Below are 24572 nucleotides of genomic sequence, written 5' to 3'. Positions count from 1 at the left end.
GATCATGACACTCTTCTACTCCGAGTTTTGGGGCGGAGTATTTTTTTTGGTTTGTTTGCCGTTGACATTTACTTTAATTAACACCTGTCCACCACTGTTCTGGTTCTGTTGTGGTGTGACTAATTATTCTTATATAACCATAAGAAATATTGAATTACAGAAATCTGTCGATGTAAATGACTAAACCAAGCCACTGACGGATTTCTTCCTTGATCTGATTTATTCTCTCCTCCGTAGAGAAGGGAAACAATAAAGCAGCAATACAGTAATGAGACATTGCGGTATACGCTGTCGGTTGCGGCTATTTATTTAAGAGTTTCAGTGGCTGCATTAGGCCACAGGGACCTCACACGGCGTGTCTTTTTGGAGCACTCTGGGCTTGAAACAGGCACTGGTGCAGTATCTGCTTTTCCCATCAAACGCCCATTTTCTGTGGCTATTACTGGGACACCTGCGGGAACATATTTGTTACTGAGTACACATGTGCGTGTGTGTGTGTGTGTGTGTGTGTGTATGTGTGGGTGTGAGTGTAGGTGTTAGTGTGCTTGTGGTTGTGTGAAAGTAAGTATGTGGGCATGTGCGGTGTGTGTGTGTGTGTGTGTGTGCATGTGCTTGTTGGTATCGTTAGGTTGGGTGTGCTTATACATGTGTAAAAAGTGTGCATGTGAAAATGTGTGTGTGTGTGAGAGAGAGAGAGTGAGTGGGTGTCGATGTCGGTGTGCTTGTCCATGTGTGAAAGTGTGTGTGTGTGTGTGTGTGTGTGTGTGTGTGTGTGTGTGTGAGAGAGAGAGAGAGAGTGTGTATGTGTGTGTGTGTGAGAGAGTGGGTGTCGATGTCTGTGTGCTTGTCCATGTGTGAAAGTCTCTGTGTGTGTGACAGAGAGAGAGAGTGTGTGTTTGTGTGTGTATGTGTGGGTCGAGTGGGTGTTGAAGCCGGTTTGCTTGTCCATGTGTGAAAGTGTGTGTGTGTGTGTGTGTGTGTGTGTGTGTGTGTGTGTGAAAATGTACCTTCCTGGTCCCTTTTTTCAGTCCAGTTGATGGCTTCATTGTCTGGGAGCACGTTAACACACATCAGGAAATGGGACACTCGTAGGTCAGCACAGGTTTCAGACAGGAAGAGCCCAGAATGAAAAACTTTTAAAAGGAAAGAGAGAGAGAGAAAGAGGGGGAGAAAGAGAGAGGGAGGGAGGGAGGAAGGGAGGGAGAGAGCTGGCTCAGCTTCCAATAAAAGTCACTCACAGTCGGAGAAATTTATGAATCAGGAAGGCTGTCATTAGCGCAACATTGTTTGCAGTGGCAGCAGCTTCTTTTTACATCAGTTACAGGCTACAGCGAGTGAGGATGGAGTGGTGTGGTGTGGTGTGCCTCTTCCTTTAGGGCTCTCCATGCTGCTGCTGTGTCTGCTTTAAGCAAGTATCTCAGAGAGAGGGAGAGAGAGGGAGAGAGAGGGAGAGAGAGGGAGAGAGAGGGAGAGGGAGAGAGAGGGAGAGAGAAAAGTGACAGAGGGGCTAGTATGCAGAAGTGGAGATGGAGTGATTCAGACCGAGATAGAGAGACCACAAGAGAAAGAAAATGAATAAAAAAAGAAGGAGAGAGAGAGAAGGAGAGAGAGAGAGAGAGGGCGAGCTGATCTGATGCCAAGACAAGACATCAGACTGAACCTGTGGTTTGCTGTGTATTGGTCCTTGTCAGTTGCAATTACATTTACATTGAGCCCTGTGTTCTTGGATTTGCTGGGAGGCCCCCTTAATCTGGGCTCTGGGTAATGGCCTCCCTCTCCCCTGCTCTCCTCTGCTCTCCGCTGCTCTCCTCTGCTCTGGGCCCGGGGAAGGGGCTAGTTAATGGCCAGTGGCAGCCCCCGCACGCCCTTGTTCTGATACAGATTCCATTTGTGTAGCCATTAGTCGCTGGCCAGGGAGTGCAGCAGCTAATTTACTGGCTACACCACGTGATCTTGTTTCACATCCACGTATACTTGCACACACACACACACACACACACACACACACACACACACACACACACACACACACACACACACACACACACTCACACTCACAGTCACACATGCATATACACACACACATACAGTATACACACACACACACACACACACACACACACACACACACACACACACACACACACACACAGTCACACACACGCACACACACACACACACACACACACACACACACACACACACACACACACTTTTGAGGCTGCTGCTCCCTGTGGTGGATTGAAAGGGGTATTGATCCTCCACCACCATCCCCAGCTTGTCAGAGGCCCAGCAGAGGCCCAGCCAAATGAGGGCCTTGGACAGCATGCAGAGTCTGCTTGATAAAGCTCTGATTTAAAAAGAGCTCCAGTCTCTCCGTCTGCCTCTCTGTCAGTCTCTCTTATTCTCCCTCTCTCTCTTTCTCTCTCTCTCTCCCTCTCCCTGTCTCTCCCTCTCTCAGTCTTTTACTTTTGCATCTCTCTCTCCCTCCTCTCTTTCTTTCTTACTTTCCTCTTGGACTGTCTTTATCATTATCTCTCCTTCCTTCTCTCTATTTTCTCCTTTCTCCCTCTTTTCTTACTGTCTGTCTTCCGTTATTCTTTCCTGCTCTCTCTCTCTCTCTCTCTCTCTCTCTCTCAGACTTCCTCTCTGTCTCCCTCCTTTATCAGGGTGGCTGTGATGAACTGATGCTGCTTCTTGTTCTAGCTGAAGAGTGTCTCTGATGAATAAGACATGTCCCAGATGGGAGCCGGTGTGCGTGCTACACTACGGGCCCCCCCCGTGCTTTACTTCTGTGAAAGAACGCTGGAATCTGTTCCCCAAATGGAAAATGGACACGAAACACCAAACCGGTGCCACAAACATGTCCATGAGTGGACACAGACAACGAAGTCAGAGGTCCGAAGTGTGTTTCGTGAAACCCTCCATGCTTTGCAATCTGCTTCTGTGAAGAACATGACTTCAGTGTGAGAGACCACTGCTGTCCCTCCCCACAGTGAAAACAAGACACATGAACACCAAATGCAGGCCACTAAATGGTGTCGCGAGTATGTCTGTGAGCAGTCTCGCAACAACAAGGCAGACTCGCAACAGGAAGAAATGTTTCTAGGCGTTGGGATCGCAGAATGTGTTGTTTTTTTCTCGAAACCGCTTTCAACTTTTTTTTTTTTTTCCCCTCTGAGCCGAGACATGTGAGTGAGCTGGGCGAACATCTGCCCGGCATACCGGACGCCAACATGTGGTTTGTATCTCCGTTTTTCCTTGGAGCTCTGTGGAGCGCAGAAGCCAAGGCCAGGGTGCCCCACGCCAGTCGGGTATAATTACTCAGCGTACAGTGGGGCCGGTTCATCAAGCTCTCACCACCTCATGTTGTGTTGCTGCGCCGCGCGGATCTGTGTGAAATTGTGATGAGCGTCGGTGTTCTGTTTCTCTTTCGGTGAAACGGATTAGACTTTCGATTCCTTTTCCTGTTTTAGAGACAGAGCAAAAACGTTGCCTTTTATAGTTACAAATTTTTGGAGCCGTTACACAGTGTGCAGACCATCACCTTCACTCTTTGACACGTTTTGTGTCTGGCACCTGTTTAAACCATTTTTTGGATGTGCGCACCCGTCTCTCCCAATCAGACAGAGCGAAAAGACCACCCTTATCTCTACCCAGTCGCGTCCAAGCCCGACTTCTCAATAAAAGTGATCGCCACGCGTGTGTGTGTGTGTGTGTTTCAGATGGCTGAAATCGTCCGCGTGTTTTTTTTTGGGGGTACGCTCTCGGTTTTGCCTGCCCCAAAAGGGCCCTTTTGAAGTGAAGTGGACAGCGGAGCCTGCAGGAGGACAGGGCCGGCTCCTTCAGATCCGAATCATTGTTATTCCTCCTTTCTCTCCGCTCGCTCTCCTTTCAAGCTCCCTGCCTCGCAGGCCCCCAAGCTGCGTGCACTTCCTTATTAAAGGCTCAGCCAATGGCAGGGCACGGACCGGCTCTCCATGGCGATGGAATGTCACTTTGGCTCGGAGGGGCCATTGTTCTAGAACCTGGAAGGCCCAGTGACAGACAGAGACAGTCCAGCTGAGCCTGTGGAGGGCTTTTAATCTGAAGCCCCCCTCCCCATCCCCTGGAAGGATGTGGTCTATTCACTGCCTGTTTGAAATGATAAAGGGCCCACACAATCTATCATCCCAACATGTGCAAGAGAGAGTGAGAGAGAGAAAAAGAAAGATATAGAAAAGGGAGGGAGGAAGAGTGAGAAAGAGTTGAACAGAGAGAGACGGAGAAAGGTTGGGGGTGGGGGCATATAAAGACTGATTGTATTTGTTTCCCCCAAAGGATTTACGTGCATTTTTCTAGACAGCCTCTCATGCTGAAGTAGTTGCACAATGGAAAATGTGCACTATGTCAACAGTGAAATTAGAGACAGAAGTTGACACTTGATGTGTTAGCATGTGTTTGAGCCCACATTGACTAAACGTGAAAGAGAGAGCAAAAGAGAGAGAAAGAGAGAGAGAGAGAGAGAGAGAGTGAAAGCCTGAGACAGATCGAGAGATAGAGATGGCTGTCAGAAACAAGGCAGCGGTGTTTGGAAATGTGCCTCTAAGCAGCCCCATGTGTCACTCCTGACTATGGGAGTGTGTGTGTGTGTGTGTGTGCGGCGTCCATCACCTCTCCGTCTGTGCCCCCCCCACCCCAAACCCGCACCTCAGCCACGGGCGCAAGGAGCCCGCTCTCGCCGCGGCGCTGTCATGTGTTGACACAGCTGCCTCCGCCGTGTTTTGAAGTTATTAATATTTTGAGGACCTCTGAACTCCCGAAGTTGTTGTGCGGAAGCCAGAGGCAAACAGGTTCTGGTTTTGTTTGGCTCTGGCTCTCCTCCGCGCTCCTCGCTCCGACCGCACATCTTGATGACATTAGCACTCTGCGGCCAATCAGCCCACGGCGTGTTTGCCGTGGAAAATAAACTTTACGGAGCGGGCTGGAGGGGATGTTAGGGTTGGAGAGCGTAGGCCGTTTGCGTTTGCAGCATTCCTCGTTTGAGCAAGAGATGCGTAGATAGTTCTGTGCTGGGGTCTTTATGACAGATGCCATGTTTAGGCTGATGCGTGAATCATGACAAAACTGTCCCCTCTCTCTCTCTCTCTTGTGCTCTCTTTCTGTCTGTCTGTCTGTCTGTCTGTCTGTCTATCTCTCTCTCTCTATCTATCTATCTATCTATCTATCTATCTATCTATCTATCTATCTGACTAGGGTTGCAAATTAGTCAACTGACTAGAAACCTTTTATGTAACACATCTACAGTCATTGTTATGACATTGACTGTGATAGCTATGTATGTCATAATGTGCGCTGCATTGTCCCTGACAAATAAACTAATATCTATCTATCTATCTATCTATCTATCTACTGTATCTATAAATCTGTCTATCTATCTCTCTGTTTCTCATTCTTTTTCCCTCTGTTTTTCAGCCTGCTCTCCTCCATCACCAACCCTACGAGTTCTGAGGTGAAGCCGACGGAGAGTTACATATCGGCGGAGAACGAAGGCGAGAGGGGCGAACGCAACGGGAAGAAAGTGTGTTTTAACGTGACGACGGGCGACGAGCAGGAGGACTCTGGCCACGACACCATCAGCAACAGAGACTCATACAGGTGAGCGACACACACACACACACACACACACACACACACACACACACACACACACACACACACACACACACACACACACACAGACACACACACACACACACACACACACACACACACACACACACAGTTAGCCAATGAGGAGTTCCACTAGTGAGGAGAGTTGCATAAAAGTGCAAACAAATGCAAATTTTCTCCTTGCAAAACAGATGCGAAAATGTGTATGCCTTGAGGGGAAGTATCTGCAGGGAAATTAATTACAAACGTAAGTGCAACATTTGCCCATAACATCTACAAACCCATGGCCAACCACTTACCGTAACTCAAAGCAGCAGCCTCCTAGCCTTGGTGCGCTGTGCGGTATGACATCAGAGGGGGGCCTGGCTGCCTTCACTAAGCCGCTGTCAACAACAGCAGCTCCAATCGCCACAGCCTCCGCTGGAAGCTTTCCAGAACCCTCCGCATGAATGGGAGCTTTTGCCCGGCACGCAGATGCATTATGGGAAAACTTATTCCAAATGACACTCCTTGATCAGACGACTGTTCCTTTTCAGTGTAGCCACGCAAAGCAGTGTAATTAGCCCTTACATCGTTAATTAATCATCAGGATTTTTTCTTCTTCTGGCTAAGTCAAGATGGATTTCGTTTGTGCGTCGTTGTAATGCTTTGCTTACTGTGTTGTACATTCATGCATGCAAAAAAATAGTATGTATGTTTCAACATGTACGATTGATGTGTCATTGCAGTGACTGTAACAGCAACAGGAACTCCATCGCCTCCTTCACCAGCATCTGCAGTAGCCATTGCAGCTCGTATGTGCACAGCGACGAGATGGACTCAGGTGAGAGCACACTCAAAGTGTGTGTGTGTGTGTGTGTGTGTGTGTGTGTGTGTGTGTGTGTGTGTGTGTGTGTGCTTGTCTGACCCACCACCTTCCCTCATCTTTGCTCTCTCAACTCAATCATTGTCCATCATCAAATGTCCATCAAAAAATGCTTCAGTGATGGTCGCTGTTAAGTCACTGACCAGCATCGCTGAGCAGCATTTTGTTGTTACATTGTTGCCAGGAAGTCACATGGCTGCTTCCTGCTGGTGTGATTGGATGGCTGCTGCAAAGTTAGCAGACAGATTCAAGGCCTGTGGCGGTATCTCTCCAGCGCTGGCTGTGCCCTGACGAGTTGGCATCTGAGCTCTCGGTGGAGCCTAAGTGCTCGTCGTTAGTGTAACTGCAGGGCAGTCATCTGTGTGTGTGTCTGTTTGTGCCGCAGGGGACGAGATGCCGGCCAGTGTGTGGATCTCCCACGACAAGCAGAAGAAGCTCCACGGGTTCCTGGAGCATCTGTTCAGCCAGGTGTGTGTCTAGGGGGGGTTCCTGTTGGTGGGTAGAAGTCCTCTGGTAATCAGCAGACAACTCACACGCACACACACACACACACACACACACACACACACACACACACACACACACACACACACACACACATACAAAGGCACACACACACATACACACACACACATACAAAGGCACACACTCATCGAGACACACACACACACACACACACACACACACACACATACACACACACACACACACATACACACTGTGGGGCCCTGAAGGCAGTGAGTGAGATGCAACCCACTTGTATATTTGCATACACAAATGTAAACGTATCCACCCACAAACAAAATCAGCACTCTGGTGTAACTCAAAGCATTTTGTTGATTTCCGATACTGAAAATAGGCCTAAATCACAATATGGTGACAGTCCCTATATTGACTGCAGAAGGGCTCTGTCATAATGATGTATGACCACTTTCCCTGGCCCCTTTGACCTTTCACCCCGGTGTCATTTAAAATGACACATGGCGCTCAGGACTTTACCAAAACCAAGCATAGCGAACCTCCTGCATACTGTAGTTAAGCCAGCCTCTGCTGATGCCCGGGGAAAGCCTGGGGGGTGTGACTGTATGACTGCTCTTCCTATGGGACTATGGGCCCTGCTGGAGTAAGAAGCGGGCAGATATGTGGTCATTAGTGCCAAGGAGTTTTATAGGGAATATGATAAGTATCCATAGCACAATCAGCTTTCCAATAGATTTGCTCCTACAGTAGTAGCTTGGAGCTCACAGATCGTATTCTGTTCAGAAATGTATATTTATCAAATGAATATTTGTTGATTGGAGGGATGTATGTTTCCAAAAACTTCCTCTACTTGCCCATGATATGTTCCATCATTTACTGAAATGCATAACTCTAGAGTCTAGAAGTCTTCTCTAGAGGTCCCTACAAAAGAGAACACTTTCAGGTTCAGGATCTCTGCTTCCTGGGCAATCACCCCGTAGGTTTTGTTTGCCCGTAAGTGGACTTGTGCGCCAGTCCTGACCGCCAGTGAACTGGAGGAGAAATATGCAGGACATGCCGCCACAGCGTAGCGCTTCTCTGGATGTTTCCTGCTGTTTTGTTTAAGGGCCAGCCAGCTTCCTCCAGCTTTGTTTACATACGCATTTGTGTTGGAGGTGTGTGTGTGTGTGTGTGTGTGTGTGTGTGTGGGTTGGAGCCAGAAGGGAGCAGATCAGGAAAAGCTCTAGTTCATTTTGCTTCATCCCTCTTGTCAGTTCTACAAATGAAATACGGGGTGTTTGTCGTTCCAGGAGCGATGCTCAATATCCACTTACGCCGTCCTCATTTAGCTGCAGTCTGGCCAGTGAGGATGATGGATATCACCTGCTCGGTGACTTTAATGGTTCCATTCAAATCAACTCTGGGATTTAACTAATCTTAGCCTCTCTTATATGGGCACGCTATAGTGAGGAGACAGCACAAACAATGCTTATATTTACCAGTGGCTTTGTCTATGACTCTATGACTCTACAGGTTGAGTCAATAACCAGCTTGCTGAAAGGAGCTGTTGTCGCCAAGGCCTTCGAGCAAACGAAGTGCTTCACCCCCAACCGAGGACTACAAGGTAATGAATGATTCATCTTGTGGCATAATATGGGAAAGATACCCTTGGTAATTGCACAGCAATTATAGACAATAGCATCCATAAGGGTAATCTTAAATTAAATCTTGAAGCAAATATGCCTTTTATAACAGTAGCCATTGAGTGGCCAATGAATCACTGTGATAGGTATAGTAGTTAATGCATGGCAGGTTATGAGTGTACGATCACTCTTCTACTTTTTACTTCCTGTCATCAAACAGTTCACACTGCACCTCATTACAAACCTGTTGACACAGCTGTTTCAAATGTGGCGCCGTTGGATCCTATAGCTGATTTTCTATGCGTCCTTGTGTGTGTCTGTGTGTGTCTGTGTGTGTGTGTGTGTGTGTGTGTGTGTGTGTGTGTGTGTGTGTGTGTGTCTGTGTCTGTCAGTCACAATCTCCGTTGTCACGTAGTCCATCATCTGCCCCTGTGGCCCCGGGTAGAGTGTGTGTGTGTGTGTGTGTGTGTGTGTAGACGTAGAGTGTGTGTTTGGGTGAGTGTGTGGCTCTGAGTTGGCCGCTGATATGACTTCCTCGCCGAGGGCCTCGGAGAGGGGAGATAACACTGGCCAGCCTCCAGCATCCAGACTTCTGGCCTCAGGGCTCAGGGGCGCAGGGCCCCGGCATCCTCCCCTACACAAGAGCGCAGTGGGGAGAGGAAAAAAGAGAAATACTGCAGGCAAGCCCTTGGTTTCCTGTCTGGGGAGGGAGCGAGGGAGGGAGGGAGGGATGGATGGAGAGATAGAGGGAGAGATGGAGGGAGAGGTAGGGGCGGAGCCGGGGAGGACAAGAGGAAGTGGTCTCCTTCCAGCTGCGCAGCAGGGCCCAGAGCCGCAGGGAGCACTTCCTGTAGTCTGGCCTTCACTACAGGCCGCACCTATCAGCTGGAGCGAGGGAGGGAGAGAGAGAGAGAGAGAGAGAGAGAGAGAGAGAGAGAGAGAGAGAGAGAGAGAGAGAGAGAGAGGAAAGAGAGAGGAAAGAGAGAGGGGAAAGAGGAGAGAGAGAGAGGGGAAAGAACAAGGGCAAAGAGAGAGGAGCGGAAGTAAGACAGAAATATACTGTAGGAGAGGGAGATAGAAAAGTCAGGGGTGTGGAGGAGGGAGAGAGAGAGAGAAAGATACAGAAACAGAGAAAGAGAAAGAGGGAGAAGCCTAGAGGATTGGCCTGAAATCACTCCAAATGGCTATCTAGGTGTGAGGGGGAAAAATAGACCAAAAAAAGCCCTTCCACTTTATACTTAGTATCCTCAGGTACAACACACTTCATAGTTCATTAATTCGTTTCTAAGCTACACAACTACTTTATGGAGGCTATTAGCTTCTTACGTGATAAACCCATCAACCACTTAATCTCACAAGTGCATTATGCACTCAAAAGAAAGACTGTGTGAAAGTTTGGGCCTCGGTGCTTTTAAGGCCAGCCAGTCCTCTGAAGGCTCACTGTAAACCCAACACTGCCGAGTGAGTACCTTTTGTTTGCAGGCCAATCTGGCCGCGAGGTCATTGGAGGTAATGTTCTGATAAAATTATCGCCCTTAGGAAAACATGCAGAACAAACATTTCCAGGTCCGAAGCCCGCCACTTCCTCCGACGCTGTGTGAGAGCGCTCCAGTGGCCGGAGCCCATCTCCCTGACTCAGCTCCACCGCCGCGCGCCCAGATTAGAACGTTGACATAAAAGGCAACGTTTCGCGCCGCGTTTTCCCGGTTCAAGGTAAACCTCGCGCAGCAGGGCCCGCAGCCAGAGAGGGGCCATTGTTCTTCGGAGCGTTGGAAAAGATAGGAGGATTTTGGCCCGAGACGTTGCAGCGATAAGCGCTGTAAGTGAGGCCCGAACGGTGACTCGGCGCTCCCGAGGACGGCTTGTGTGGTCCGAGCGGCATTCCTTTTCCTCCTTTTTTTTTCTCCCCCCGCAGAAAAAAACTCGACTCGGCGGAGTGTTGCAGGCTCAGCGCGGCGCTTGCACGTCAACTTTATTAGATCCGCCGCCGCGAGGAGATGGTGCAGATTACGGTTTTGATCCGCCCCGTGTTGCGCTAACTTAATCCCCGCGCCGCACCAAACACTCCGCTCAAGACGCCATGTGCCGCTTCAAAGCCCTCTTGGCGTCCGTTTTTTTTCCGAGTTCCCCCCATGCCCCCACAACCCCACCCTTCTGCGCCCCCTGACTTGTGTGTGTGTGTGTGTGTGTGTGTGTGGAAGGGAGTGTGTTACAAAACCAGCCGCTGAAATAGTCAGGCAGAGTGGATTAAAACTCAGCCTCACAGCGCAGCATCGATGGTCCCCACACAATTAAATATGCAGAGCCCCTCTCCCTTATCCGAGCGCTGCATCGCTAAATAACCTCACTAGGATAAATAACAGAGTTCCTATCTCTCCCAAGCACAAGCCTCTTCTCATTGGCTGGGACCGTTTGTACTCATTGAACTCAGTTGAACCCCTCCTCTTCCCTACTGCACTCTGAAATGAATTAAAATGACACTTAGTCCCGCGGACCGAGCCAGGAAGAGTCGATTACAGACACCTGGTTAGGATGCTGCACAGATTAATGGTCTCAGTATGAGCGGAATATTAATGCTGGGAACATATCCTGAGGATGTTGTTTGACTTACTTGTACTGAGCAATTAGTGTGCCGTAATTTGTCTTTTTCGAAACGTGAGTTTGGAGGGAAAAAAAAGTATTGCGGAGTGCAGCGTGATAATTAAATTAGACATCAAAAGCCTCTCAGCACACTGCACAGGATCCAGATGGATGTGTTATGTGTGTGCACTGCGTTCATTTCTTGTGTGTGTCTGTGTTTGTGTCTGTGTGTGCATGTATGAGTGTGTGTGTGTGTGTGTGTGTGTATGTGTGTGTGTGCGCGCGCATTTGGATGTTTGTTTGTGTCAAAGAGCTCATTCCGTGCGAGTCCACACCCTGGCACTTTGCAAACGCAGCATGAATAACTGTTGAAAACCCACATTGTCTGCGCCATCTGCCACCTGCTCGCATGGTACACACACACACACACACACACACACACACACACACACACACATACATAGACAAACACACACATGCACAAATAGGCTTGCCATCTAGTGGCCCAACACAGCACTGTATCACCTCTCCCTCTGCTAGACCCTTACCTGTTCTACTTGCCATTATTATTGGCAGCACATTATGTTCCCTCAGAAGCTATTTCCTCTGCGGTATGGTAATCTCCTCCAGTAGTGTACACACACCAATCCTTCACTTATGACCTTGACATTACGCAGGTTGACCTTGACATTACAGAAGCTCATTTTGATATAATGAAAGTTGACCCTGGAGAGCAGTTAAATGTTGGAATTAATCTGCCCCAGATTCTGCACCAAAACTACGTCCAGAACTTTTCCACCACCGACGCCTCCCAGTGTTGGCTCTAGCATAATGACAGGGGGGGCAGGACTGGTGCAGGACTGGTGGAGTTGGTGGGTGGAGATGATGTGAAATGTCTGTTTCTCTAGGAGCACATTCCGTTCCGTCCGGTTTGGTCCAGGACATGCCATGGGCAGTCCATTTGGAGCTGCTGTTGAGTAACGGCTGCTCTTTTAGCACTTGCCTGGCCTCTCCTAATGGTCAGATACTTTTCCCTCCAACACTCTCTCTCTATCCCTCTCCCTCCCTCTCCCTCTCTCTCCCCCTCTCTCTCTCTGTCTCTCTCTGTTTTTGCTCCTTGGGCGTGGCGTTTGATCAGAGTTCCACCAGGAAATGGAGCCGAGGGTGAACTGCACCAAGAAGCTGCGGCAGCACGTCAAGCAGGACCCCTGGAACCTGCCCAGCAGCGTCCAGGCCCTCACGCAGACCATTGCCAAGTTTGTCGAAGGTCAGTTTCCAAAACACACCCGCCAGCCTCGCTGTGCCGCGCAGCCAAGCCTAAACAACCAAACCACACCACATGGCCACATGCCACGGGGGAAGAAAGTGTGTGTGTGTGCGTGTGTGTGTGTGTCTGTATTCACTAGGTGTGTCGTGCCAAAACATATTAAATCACGGTGGAAGTGGACAGGTGAAAATGAGGCGATAAATCTCGGGAGATTGGTCATTGGCAAGTCCAGTAAACTTACTTTTTTTAGTGGTCAGATTCAGAATATATGGCCCATGTGGACAACATCACTAGCTTCCCAGAAAACTACAGAGGACCTGATGAATGTGTCTGTGTGCCTATTTGCATATGCACTATTTTATTTATGCATACCTGTTGTTTCTGGCTCCAAATTGATCCAACTGACATTTTCAAGTTTACATGATAATTTAGACCTCTGCCGCATTTTTTCCTCAAAAATTCAGACTTGGGTTGGGATAAATGGTTTCAATTAAGCGTTTGTCAGGGAACTCTTAGTAGAACCTTATTTTCCTGAGAATAAAGATTAAAGGGAGGAGGACAGAACAAAAGGAGACTCAGTTTATGAGAGAATAGACTAAAAAGTTCACACACAGACAGACAGACACACGCACACAAACACACACACACACACACACACACACAAACACACACACACATACACACACACACACACACACACACACACACACACACACACACACACACACACACACACACACACACACACACACACACACACACTCACACACACTCACACACTCACACTCACACACTCACACACTCACACAATGACAACAATCACATGACACCCCTGGGAAAGCAAAACGATGTGTGGTGAACTTGAGGAAAAACAAGCAGGGGAATATTACACGCCTGTGTGTTTACAATGTTTCTCTGAGTGTGTGTGTGTGTGTGTGTGTGTGTGTGTGTGTGTGTGTGTGTGTCTCAGGATACCCCTGCCTTGCGGTAGAGCCTTTTTTTTAAGTTAGGCTCTAAATCTGCCAGACACCTTCCCAGAGCACCACATGCCTGTAGTAAATGGCCAAATGGAATCCAATTGTTTACCTTTCTCCATCTCACCCCATTGGGTGAAAGAATTTGCCTTCTGGACAACGCTGAAATGCTGATGTGCATTGTGTGTTAAAAAGTCTGTTGTTAAGAATGAGAGTGAAGTTAAAGGGGAGACATTGTATGTATGTATGTACTGTGTATGTATGTATGTACAGTATGTGTGTGTGTGTGTATGTGTGTGTAAGAGAGAGAGAGAGAGAGAGAGAGAGAGAGAGAGAGAGAGAGGGAGAATAAATGACTGTGCTGGCTCCAACTGAATTGGTGTGTTTGTGTTCTGTGGTTTCAGAGGTGAAAACGCGGCTGCTGCTGGTGCTGCTGCAGTATACAGGTCTGTTCCACTTCTCATCACACTCTCTCATCTGTGTGTGTGTGTGTGTGTGTGTGTGTGTGTGTGTGTGTGTGTGTGTGTGTGTGTGTGTGTGTGTGTGTGTGTGTGTGTGTGTGTGTGTGTGTGTGTGTGTGTGTGTCTGTGTGTCTGTTTGTGTGTGTGTGTGTGTGTGTGTCTGTCTGTGTCTGTGTCTGTGTGTGTGTGTGTGTTTGTATGCATGTGTTTGTGTGTATCTGTGTGAGTATGCATACGTTTGTGTGTATCTCTGTGTGTATGTGTATGCATGCATGTGTGTGTGTGTGTGTGTGTTTATGTATGTATGTGTGTGTATCTATGTTAGCGTGTGTGTTTGTGTGTGTGTGTGCACAGGTCTGTTCCACTTCTCATCACACTCTCTCATCTGCGTGTGAGGTGTGAGATATTTTATTGATTGATTCCTTCATTCACTGAAGCTGGTGCTTAAGAGCGGCCTATCCTACGGCCTTCCTCTCTCTCTCCTGGCCTCTTAACTCTGGCTGTGTACTAAGCGGTGGGGAGCCTTCTAAAGACCCAGGAAATTAATGATTGACTGTCAATGAGGCCACATGTGCTTTAATTACGCCAGCAAGGCAATAACTGCAGTCAAGAAAGTCATTCCAGAATCCTTCAAGGAAAATTACCTCCGAGATCGGCACCCCTCTCCAGCCTGTGCAATGTCCTCAAGGAAAAACATAATGTCATTAAAAATGCTTCACATCTCAAGGTTATGGCAGAGGAGTGTTGATAATATTTAGCTGTGGGGAAAAAATGTAGACTTTGATTATGGCGCATTATAAATTCCAGAGAGGTTCACGAACCCGTTTTTAAAAAGGAGCAGATTGCTCAACGCATTTGCGGCTCGTTTTTCATCAAATAATGGCAGCCAATTATTTTTCCTGGATCAGTGCACCTGTGTAGCAGTGGGAGTGCTTCATTTTGGGCAGGCTAAAGCCAGAACCCGAACAGAGTTATTTCTGAGATTCACTCCAATATGAAGCTTAAGAGATGGAGAAAGCCTCTTTTTTGAAGTTGAATAAAAAATAAACCTTTTTAATTGATGTAGTTTTTAGCCTCGTCTTCCGCTTACTCTCACTCTGTTCCTCTCTTACTCTCTCATCCTCCCTTTTCCATACCTCCTTCTCCTCTCTCACATTTCGTTTTGCTGACTGTTTCCTCATTACTTTTTCTTATTTTTACTATTCTTTCCCCATCCCTCTCTCTCTACATCTTCTTTCATTCTCCCTCTCTCCCTCCCTCCCATCTCTAAACACCTCTTTTTTCACTTTTCCTGTCCCATCTCCTCAATCGCCTCTCTCTCCCTTTCTCTCTCTCTCTCTTCTCTCTCTCTTCTCTCTCTCTATTTCAATGTCACCTGTCTCCTCTCAATCACTTATCATTTCCTTAAACAAACAGAGCATGCATCATAGTCAAATGAACGCCATGTCTGTAAGGGGTGCATGTATCTGTGTGTAAATGTATTCGTGTGTGTGTGTGTGTGTGTGTGTGTGTGTGTGTGTGTGTGTGTGTGTGTGTGTGTGTGTGTGTGTGTGTGTGTGTGTGTGTATGTGTGTGTGTGTGTGTGTGTGTGTGTGTGTGTGTGTGTGTGTGTGTGTGTGTGTGTGTGTGTGTGTGTGTGTGTGTGTGTGTGTGTGTGTCTGTATCTGTGCGTGTATGCATGAGTCTGTGTATCAGTGTGTGTCTACATGCGTGTGTTTGCCTCAAGTGCCTCATGTCTCTGCCCCGCTGCTCGTCCAGACTCCGAGGCCCAGTTGCGGAGGGACATGGTGTTCAGCCAGAGCCTGGTGGCGTCGGTGTGCTCCTTCTCGGAGCACCTGCTGGCCGTGCTCAACCAGGCGCTGGGCAGCGAGAGCGAGACCCAGGAGGCCAGCCGCCGCTGGCTGGACCAGATCGCCTCCGCCGGCCTGCTCTTCCACTTCCAGTCCCTGCTCTCCCCAAACCTGGTGAGTCACTCGCTCATGCTAGCCTAGCCAGCTGCTGGTGTGTGTGTGTGTGTGTGTGTCTCTCTCTCTCTCTCTCTCTCTCTCTCTCTCTCTCTCTCTCTCTCTCTCTCTTTCTCTTTCTCTGTCTCTCTCTCTTTCTCTCTCCTTAAACTTAGCGAGTCTCGCTAACCTAGCCACTCTTTAGCATGTGCTTTTCTCTCTCTTTCTCTCTGTCCTAAAAACTTAGTGAGTCTCGCTAACCTAGCTCCCAGTTAGCTAGTGCTTATGTCTCTTTCTTTATTTCCATCTCTCATTCTCCTCTCCAAATGCATATCTTCTCTCTATGGATCCCGTCCTATTTCTGCCTTAAGTTATCCTTAATCCTTCTGTCTTAAACCTACATCCACCCTCTCTCTTCCTTGCTTCTATTTCTCTTTCTTTCCTTTATCTACCCCTTGTTCTCTCTTTTCCTCTCTCTTTCATATGAACAAACACACACACTCTCTCTCTCACACACACACACGCACACACTGTTCTACCCCCCCCCCCTTCTCCCACTCTGTGAGCCGTGCGTCACACCTGACTCAGCAGGCATGACTCAGCAGTAAGCTCATCCCCAAATGAATCAGGATGTGGCGTCTCAGCTGCTGCTGAGCTCTGTTCAGTCTCTCCCTCCCGTGTCATGGAACCGCGCGGTGCACACCAACTTAAGCACCGCGCTAAACTCCTCTCTCGTTTTCTCACCTCTCCTCTCCTCTCCTCCACACTCCTCCGCTCACGCACTTCTCTCCTGTCCATTCCTCTCCACATCTCTCCTCTCCTCTCCACATCTCTTATCATCTTTCCTCTCCATATCATATCTATCTCTCCTCTCCTCTCTTCTACTCACCCTCCTCTCCTCTCCATATCTCCTCTCCTCTCCTCTCTTCTCCACCCTCTCCTCTGCTCTCTTTTTCTCTCCTCTCTCCAAATCTCTCCTTACCCCTCCTCTCCACTCCATATCTCTCCTTCTCTCCTCTCCTCTCCTCTCCATATCTCCTCTCCATCCCTCTCCTCTTCTCTCCATCCCTCTCCTCTTCTCCATCCCTCTCCTCTCATCTCCTCTCCTCTCCACCCCTCTCTCCTCTCCTAATTAATTCTGTGGCGCGTGTGAGTCATCAGGAGGGCTGTGCTCCAGTAAACAACACGCTAAACGCTCCTAGTGAGAGTTCTCCAGGGCGCAGCAGAACTGCTTTGCCCGTTGCTTTGTTTATTAGCCAAATGAAAAAAAGAAAATGAGTGAGAGAGAAAAAAGAGAGAAATCTCCTTAAATCTCCTCTGAGTCCTCATGAGGTGGCTCTGGATGAAAACGCTACCCGAACAGAAGGTCTGCTTTTGAACAGGAGTGTCATTGTTATGCAGAGAATAGCACTTTGTTGCTGTGTTTCTAATGAGGGGGTGTGGGGGGGGGGGGGCAGCTCCCTCCAACAGCCCCCCAACTGTAATCTCTGCATAATAAGCACAGGAGCACAGAGCAATTAATCCAACCTGGGCCCCACAACACAGAGCACACACCACTACATCACAATTACATACAATACAGCACAACACAACACAATTGCATACAATACAGCACAACACAACACTACAGTACATCACAATTACATACAATACAGCACAACACACCACTACATCACAACTACATACTGTACAACACAACACAACGCAACGCAACGCAACGCAACGCAACGCAACGCAACACAACGCAACAATTGCATACAATACAGCACAACTGAACACAACAGCATACAACACAGGAGTCCACAGCACTACAGTATATCACAATACAAACAACACACAACACTATATCATTACAACACTATTAAATACTGTACAACACAACACAACACAACACAGCACAGCACACCAGCTCAGAGCACCACACTGCAAAACAGGCCACCCACCGGCAACATCCAACACAAAAGTACACATCACATCACAAAGCAAACCACCACTCCAAAATAGAGAGCAAAGTTGCCCAGCTCAGCAGAAAAGTCCAGAAAAAAAAAACATTAGAACATGTGCGCTGTGTGTGTGACCCAGTGTGACACGACTCAACAGAACTCCGCTTGGCCCAGTGGGACACAACACAGAGGACCTGTGACCCATCCACCACAGTGCAGCGCACTACCAAGCACACGGCCCAGACGACACAGCACAAAGTGCTTACACACAAAACAAAGTGCTTACACATAATTTGCAAAGGCACACTCACGTCCACATGTGCATCTCTACTCCCACCTCCCCCTTATACATACACACACACCCACACACACACACACACACACACACACAGACACACACACACACACACACACACACACACACACACACACACACACACACACACACGCACTAACACACTACTACACACACAATGCAGTAAGGAAAATATACCCAGTAAGGTCAGGCCTGTGGGTGCTCTCTCCTCTGTGGTCTGTTATTTTTATCAGCTGACACCAGATCAGCTGTTTTATATCTCCTCATCATCAGCTTCTCACAAGGTCACGTCCACGTGGCTGTTCACTCTGGACTCAGGGCCAGAACACCTCTAGCATCTGGGTCCTTCTGGGCTTCTGTGCAGGCATCAGCCGGACCTGGACCATATCAGGGCCAGAACACCTCCAGCACCTGGGTCCTTCTGGGCTTCTGCGGGTCCTATTAGCTTGGGAGGAGAGAACTCTTTTGTGTACATTTCAAGCTCTCCATTTATTTCCTCACGTAGCTCCAAGTCTGCAGAACAGATCTGTGCAGGCATCAGCCGGACCTTGACCGGCTCTGGGCCGTATCAGGGCCAGACACAACTCCAGCATCTGGAGCGGCTTCTGTCACGGTCTATTTTTGCGGAGAGAAAACCCTTGTGTACATTTCATCCTCTCCGCTTCCTCTGTTCATCGAGCTGATGGCCACCATGTATGTTTTCATGACACTTCCAATTTATACAAGCTGTGGTTTATCCACGGGGTCGGGCGGATCATGGGGGATCACAGGGAGGATTATCGTTCTGGGCGAAGATGTTTGTCCGCAGCTAATTCTGCCAAGGGGCCACACCTGTGTCTGTGCTGGAGCTGGTAGAGGGGGATCTGATAGCACGGTTTGTGTACTTCCCCGTGAAAGCTTATTGACTCTTGAAGGAAGCCGGTTTCCTAGGCTTTGCTGAGGATCCGAAAAGTTTTTCTTTCGGAAAGTTTGCTCAGCCGAAAGGATCTTCTTCATTTGGCCTGGAAGAGAGGAGCCGTGTCTCGCTCTCCTCAACTCTCCCCTCATCTCCCCTCGTCTGTCTGAGTTGTTTACCGTGTCCGTCCGTCCTCTGCCTTGTTGCTGTGATGTTGCTGTGGACGGTCAGTATGACCAAAACTCTACTCTGCTGGCCAGGAGTTCCTCTCTCTCTCTCTCTCTCTCTCTCTCTCTCTCTCTCTCTCTCTCTCTCTCTCTCTCTCTCTTTCATTCTCTCTTTCTTTCTTTCTTTCTCTCTCTCTCTCTCTCTCTGACTCACACTTTAATACTGTGTTGAGAAGCCATGAGAGTCTTCAGATGTTCCTGGACAAGCACCAGCTTGATCACTAATAATGTGAGGTGACTGGGGACCTAAGCTTGAGATGTGGAGACATCAGTAATCGTGAACGTTGCCATAGGTGTGTGTGTGTGTGTGTGTGTGAGAGAGAGAGAGAGAGAGAGAGCGTCAGTAATGTAGCACATCTGTTCTCCTGTGGAGAATGGAATCCAGACGTGTTAGTGGGAGATGCGTTGAGACACAGTTGGACAGATCCCTTGTCTGCCGGTGGACAGAAACAGAATGGGGGCTTCAAGTGTGCCTCGTGCCTTGTTTGTTTGCTTGTCGTGTTGTTTACGATCGCTCTGTTCCTCCTCCAGTTGCTAACTGGGGCAAACAGACGGAGAGTGGGTCACCGTGGTCTGACACCAGCGTCTCATTTCACCACACATCACTGGGCTGCTCTCCAGGCTGCCGACATCAAAGGGACTCTCTCTCTCTCTCTCTCTCTCTCTCTCTCTCTCTCTCTCTGTGTGTGTGTGTGTGTGTGTGTGTGTGTGTGTGTGTGTGTGTGTGTGTGTGTGTGTGTGTGTGTGTGTGTGTGTGTGTTGGTGTTGGTGTTGGTGTTATTGAATCAACTTCCCTCAGAATCCTAGCCCACGTCAAAAACCTGAGGGTCCACAGTTACTGCCAGGGACACAGCGGCGGCATCAGGATGGCGTGTGTGTGTGTGTGTGTGTGTGTGTGTGAGTGTGTGGGTAGTGGAGGGCATTTTGAATTTGTCTCTGTGACAGAAGCACTAATCCTGCTCCTGGGGTGCACTCTGTTTGTTTACTGGAGCGAGTGATAGACAGAACTGAGGAGAAGAAAGAATGAGGGAGAGAGTGCAGAAGGAGATAGAGAAAGAGAGGAAAGGAGGCAGAGTGGGGGACAGGAGAGAGAGAGAGATGGAGAGAGATGAGGAAAGAAGAGACACAGGAGAGACAGGAGCAAAGAGAAAGAAACAGAGGAGGCAGAGCGCGGTGTTGGAGAGAAGGAGAGAGGATGAACGAGAGAGAGAGAGGGAGAAGAAGAAAACAGGAGAGAACCAGAGAAGGAGCGGGAGAAAGAAAGAGGATGAGAGAATGAAGAAGAGCAGATAGTGGTGGAGTAGAAAGAGTGATGATCAAGAGAGAGAGAGAGAGAGAGCGAGAGAGAGAGAGAAGGAGAGAGTAGAGTGAGTGAGTGAGTGCATTGGGAAGAGAAACAGAGGATGAGTAAAGTGTGTACATGTATGTTGATGAGAGTGTGTGTGTTGATGAGAGTGTGTGTTTCTCTCTCCCCTCAGACGGATGAGCAGGCCATGCTGGAGGACACACAGGTTGCACTCATCGACCTGGAGAAGGTCACCTTCTACTTCCGCCAGTTCGAAGGGGAGCCTCTTGTGGCCAGTAAGTTGGTTCTCTACTCTCTCTCTCTCTCTCTCTCTCTCTCTCTTTCTCTCGCTGTCTCTGTCTCTGTCTCTCTCTCTTTCTGTATGATGCTCTCGCTGTACCCCCTCTCTGGTCCTCTCTCTTTCTGTCTCTCTCCCTCTCTCTATCTCTTTCTTCTCTCGTCCTTGCGTCCTTTCAGTTGTCCTTACAACCAGTCCAGTTGTTATGACAGCGTTGACGGGGACTGATTTATAAGGAAGTAGTTTGATCTAAACCAGATAATGTGATCTGGAGTTTTAGATTCAGCCCATAATCCAAACTGCATAAATTACTGATAACATTCCTTAAAAACACCGTAAATATTTATACGATATATTTATTCAACTGTATCATGCATTATATATCATCATAATATATTATGCTAAATTATTTAATGTAGTAAATGTTATGCATGTATATTTCAGCATGCTTTTACTGAAATGCATACTTTAAATGTGTGCTATTGAGTACATGGTGTTCTTTAACTCCCGACTTGAGTTGATAAGCTTGTCTCTCATCCTGTCTCCCTCTCCCTCTCCTCTCACCTCCGCAGACACGCCCATGTCGTACCAGGTGGAGGGCACGAGGCAGGCCCTGAAGGTGTGGTTCTACCTGGAGGGGCTCTACTTCGAGCAGCTGCCCCTCCGGCTCAGGAGTGGGGGAGGCGTCAAGATCTACCCCGTCCTCTTCACCCAAGGTAGGCTACAGCAGGGGGTGTGTGTGTACGTGCATGTACAATGCAACACACACACACACACACACACACACATGAGCAGAATACTTTACAGATAGATACAGTACATAGGGCAAAGAAGTCATAGGTTTCCTGTATGTAAGAGTTGATGTTCACACAGTGGACAGTGAAGTGGGATAGTCTCAGCCCCTACATGCCTCAGTGTCATGTTGCACTTTATAAAGCACTTACAGCAGTTACAAGAGCACCTACAAGGCTAAGATGAGCTCAGACAGAGACACCCACACACACCCACACACACCCACACACACACACATTTAGACATACACCAAGGCCATTTTCTGTCATCATGCAGACTGGTACGTCTGATCCATTATCTACGCTCTCAAATTCCTTCACACACCACTTCCTCAAATGACGGGTTATGAGTGTGTGTGTGTGTGTATATATGTGTGTGTGTGTGTGTGTGTGTGTGTGTGTGTGTGTGTTTGAGAGAGAGAATGAAAGAAACTTTGAGTTTGTATGAAGGACTGTGAATGTTCGTGAGACTGAGACTGAGGATGTTTTGTGTGTGTCTGTGTGAGACAGATAGAGATTCTGTGTGTGTGTGGCGGGGGGAGGCGGGGTGTAAAGCAGCAGAGGGACACACACACACACACACACACACACACACACACACACACACACACACACACACACACACACACACACACACACACACACACACGAGGAGGAGCCGCAGTCCCATCCTGAGCCAGATTAGATGAGACTGGCCTTTGTAGTGTGAATTAGAGACAGCACATTAAGTGGCTCTGACACTCACCATGTGGGTTTAAATGGGAGATCTGGAAGTGCTGTCTTCTCCTCCTACACACTCCAGTCAGTGGAAATACTGAGTGACTGATGCTAAACTAACAGTAACGCAAGAACAAAATGGCTGCCTGAGCTGACTCCGAACGATTTGCTGAAACTGAAAACGTTTGTGTTAATGTTTTTTTTTTAGAATCACAAGCGATATGCAATACAGAACAACAGAGTGGCAATGGTGGCAAAACAGACAGTGAGATAAATAGGAACAAATTGGGTCAGGAAATGTGTTACATTTTGCAAAGCTGTTCAAATGACATCTTGCATGTTTGCAAAAGTTTGCGTGGTTCAGCAGAATATGTAGTCTCTAGGTTTTCTTTTTAGGAACATTTTAGCGTAGAGCTGAATTAATGCCCAAAGCAACATTATTTTTTATGTCCACATCAAAAGAGAAGGTGGTACAGTTATGGGGAGAGTGGAGCTATTCTATCAGCATGAAATAATTAATGGAAAGCGATCACACTTTGATTTCATTCCTGACTGGTGCAAAAACGAGCACTAGCTTCCTCTGTTAAAAAAAGCAGCTAACATGGCAACTTGTAGTGAACATTTATGTACATAGGGGCAATGCTATCAGCAGTGCATGCAATTATAATGATGTGTGTATTTACATTTCCACTCTCCCAAACGCATATAAGGGAATGGTAGAGCTGCTTTGATGTAATGGAACCCACTCCACTGTATTTGGCCTAAGGTTCATTATATAGCTACTAATTATGGGGCCTGGAATATGATATACTTCCCAGGTAAATGAATACTCTTAATCTTAAGTACTTCTTGTAACTATAGGCCCTCACGGCGCAGGAATCGTGTGCTAATTAGTTAATTATGCGGTAATTACGTGGTACCTCCAGCTCTGTGGTGGAAAGTGAGGACCTCTAACATGTCCGCTGTCTGTCCTGCACACAGCTCTGGAGAGCATGGAGGGCTACTACTACCGGGACAGCGTCTCAGTGGAGGAGTACCAGGCCCAGATCAACACGCAGTCTCTGGAGAAGGTCAAGCTGTACTACAAACGACTGAGGTATGTTTACCTCCATATGTGTGTGCCAGTGTGCGTGTGTGTGTGTGTGTGTGTGGGTGTGAGAGAGAGAGAGGGAGGGGGCAGTGTATAGAGATGAAGACACATGATGATTGTATGTATTGTATTGTATGTGTGTGTGTGTGTGTGTGTGTGTGTGTGTGTGTGTGTGTGTATGTGTGTGTGTGCACATGTGTGTGCTGTTACATCTCTATGTATCTGCATTTGTGAGTGTTTCCATGTTAAGCATCTCTCTATGGCTGCTGCCCGGCTGTCAGGCAGCACACGGTAGCGGGAGCATCTCCAGTGAGGGGAGGCGGAGGTGCCCTGACTGTCATGGTAGAGGGGAGGGACTCAGCTGGGTGCCTGTGTGCTGCAGGAGGAGGACAGACTCAGTGATGGAGCTGAGTGGAGATCACAGCCAGCCAGCACACACCCACTTGAAGTAGATCTGGCCCAGGTCTGGCCCTTATTTGGCCTGCATCCGTCCATCTCCTTGCCTGAGATTCTATTCCATTATGACACAGCCCATTAGAGTCTTATTGCCCTTTCTGATTGGTTGTAAAGACCCGTCTAATGAGATGGAAATTCTAGGGAATATTGTTACGGGCTCATCAAACCCCCTGTAGGAGAGGCCCAAACAATGCAAAGCGTTTTGAAAACGTTTCGGCGTATCTTTGCATTGTGCCTGTCGGTGTCGTGAGAGGGACAGACCGCAAGTGTCATCCAGGCGACACACCGCCAGAATATCAATGGTGCTTATATTAAAAGCAGAGATACTTTTGGGGGGGAGAGACAGGAAACTGAGGCGAAGCTTCAAAGTCAGTCTGGCTGCTGGTAATTGCCTCTAGCCTGAGCCCGTGTGTGTGCGTCATGCTCTCTGAAGATGAGATTGAAATGAATGGGACGGAGGCACACAGACGGACGAGTCTCTGAACCTATCGAGAGAGAGATCTCCGGAAACTGATTGTTCCCCTCAACAATGATTTCCTGTTTTCGCGCGTTACATCTACAAGCATTGGAATGAATTATGGATTCTGATATCAGTAAAGAGGAGCAATGAGACAAAGATGAGACACATGGCGCTCTGTGTGTCAAAAGTCCCATATTAAAATAGTACAAAGGTGCAGATTATTTCATCGCTGAATACAATCTCTAAGACA

The 24572-nt window shown here is 48.1% G+C and overlaps 1 protein-coding gene across 1 annotated transcript in view; it reads left to right on the top strand.

Moving 5' to 3' along the window:
* prex2 (phosphatidylinositol-3,4,5-trisphosphate-dependent Rac exchange factor 2) overlaps nucleotides 1-24572 on the top strand; it is a 140024-nt gene that overhangs the window by 85377 nt on the left and 30075 nt on the right. Inside the window, exons 26-35 of the mRNA XM_062521192.1 lie at nucleotides 5455-5637; nucleotides 6381-6475; nucleotides 6903-6985; nucleotides 8510-8600; nucleotides 12338-12466; nucleotides 13845-13886; nucleotides 15660-15865; nucleotides 20704-20806; nucleotides 21381-21524; nucleotides 23298-23412. Of these exons, the coding sequence (XP_062377176.1) occupies nucleotides 5455-5637; nucleotides 6381-6475; nucleotides 6903-6985; nucleotides 8510-8600; nucleotides 12338-12466; nucleotides 13845-13886; nucleotides 15660-15865; nucleotides 20704-20806; nucleotides 21381-21524; nucleotides 23298-23412 (1191 nt within the window). The remainder of the gene's footprint in view (nucleotides 1-5454; nucleotides 5638-6380; nucleotides 6476-6902; nucleotides 6986-8509; nucleotides 8601-12337; nucleotides 12467-13844; nucleotides 13887-15659; nucleotides 15866-20703; nucleotides 20807-21380; nucleotides 21525-23297; nucleotides 23413-24572) is intronic.

The sequence above is a fragment of the Sardina pilchardus genome, chromosome 19 (genome assembly GCF_963854185.1).
Source record: "Sardina pilchardus chromosome 19, fSarPil1.1, whole genome shotgun sequence".
NCBI lineage: Eukaryota > Metazoa > Chordata > Actinopteri > Clupeiformes > Clupeidae > Sardina > Sardina pilchardus.
The sequence above is the reverse complement of the archived record's forward strand: the minus strand, read 5'-3'. Positions and strand labels throughout refer to the sequence as shown.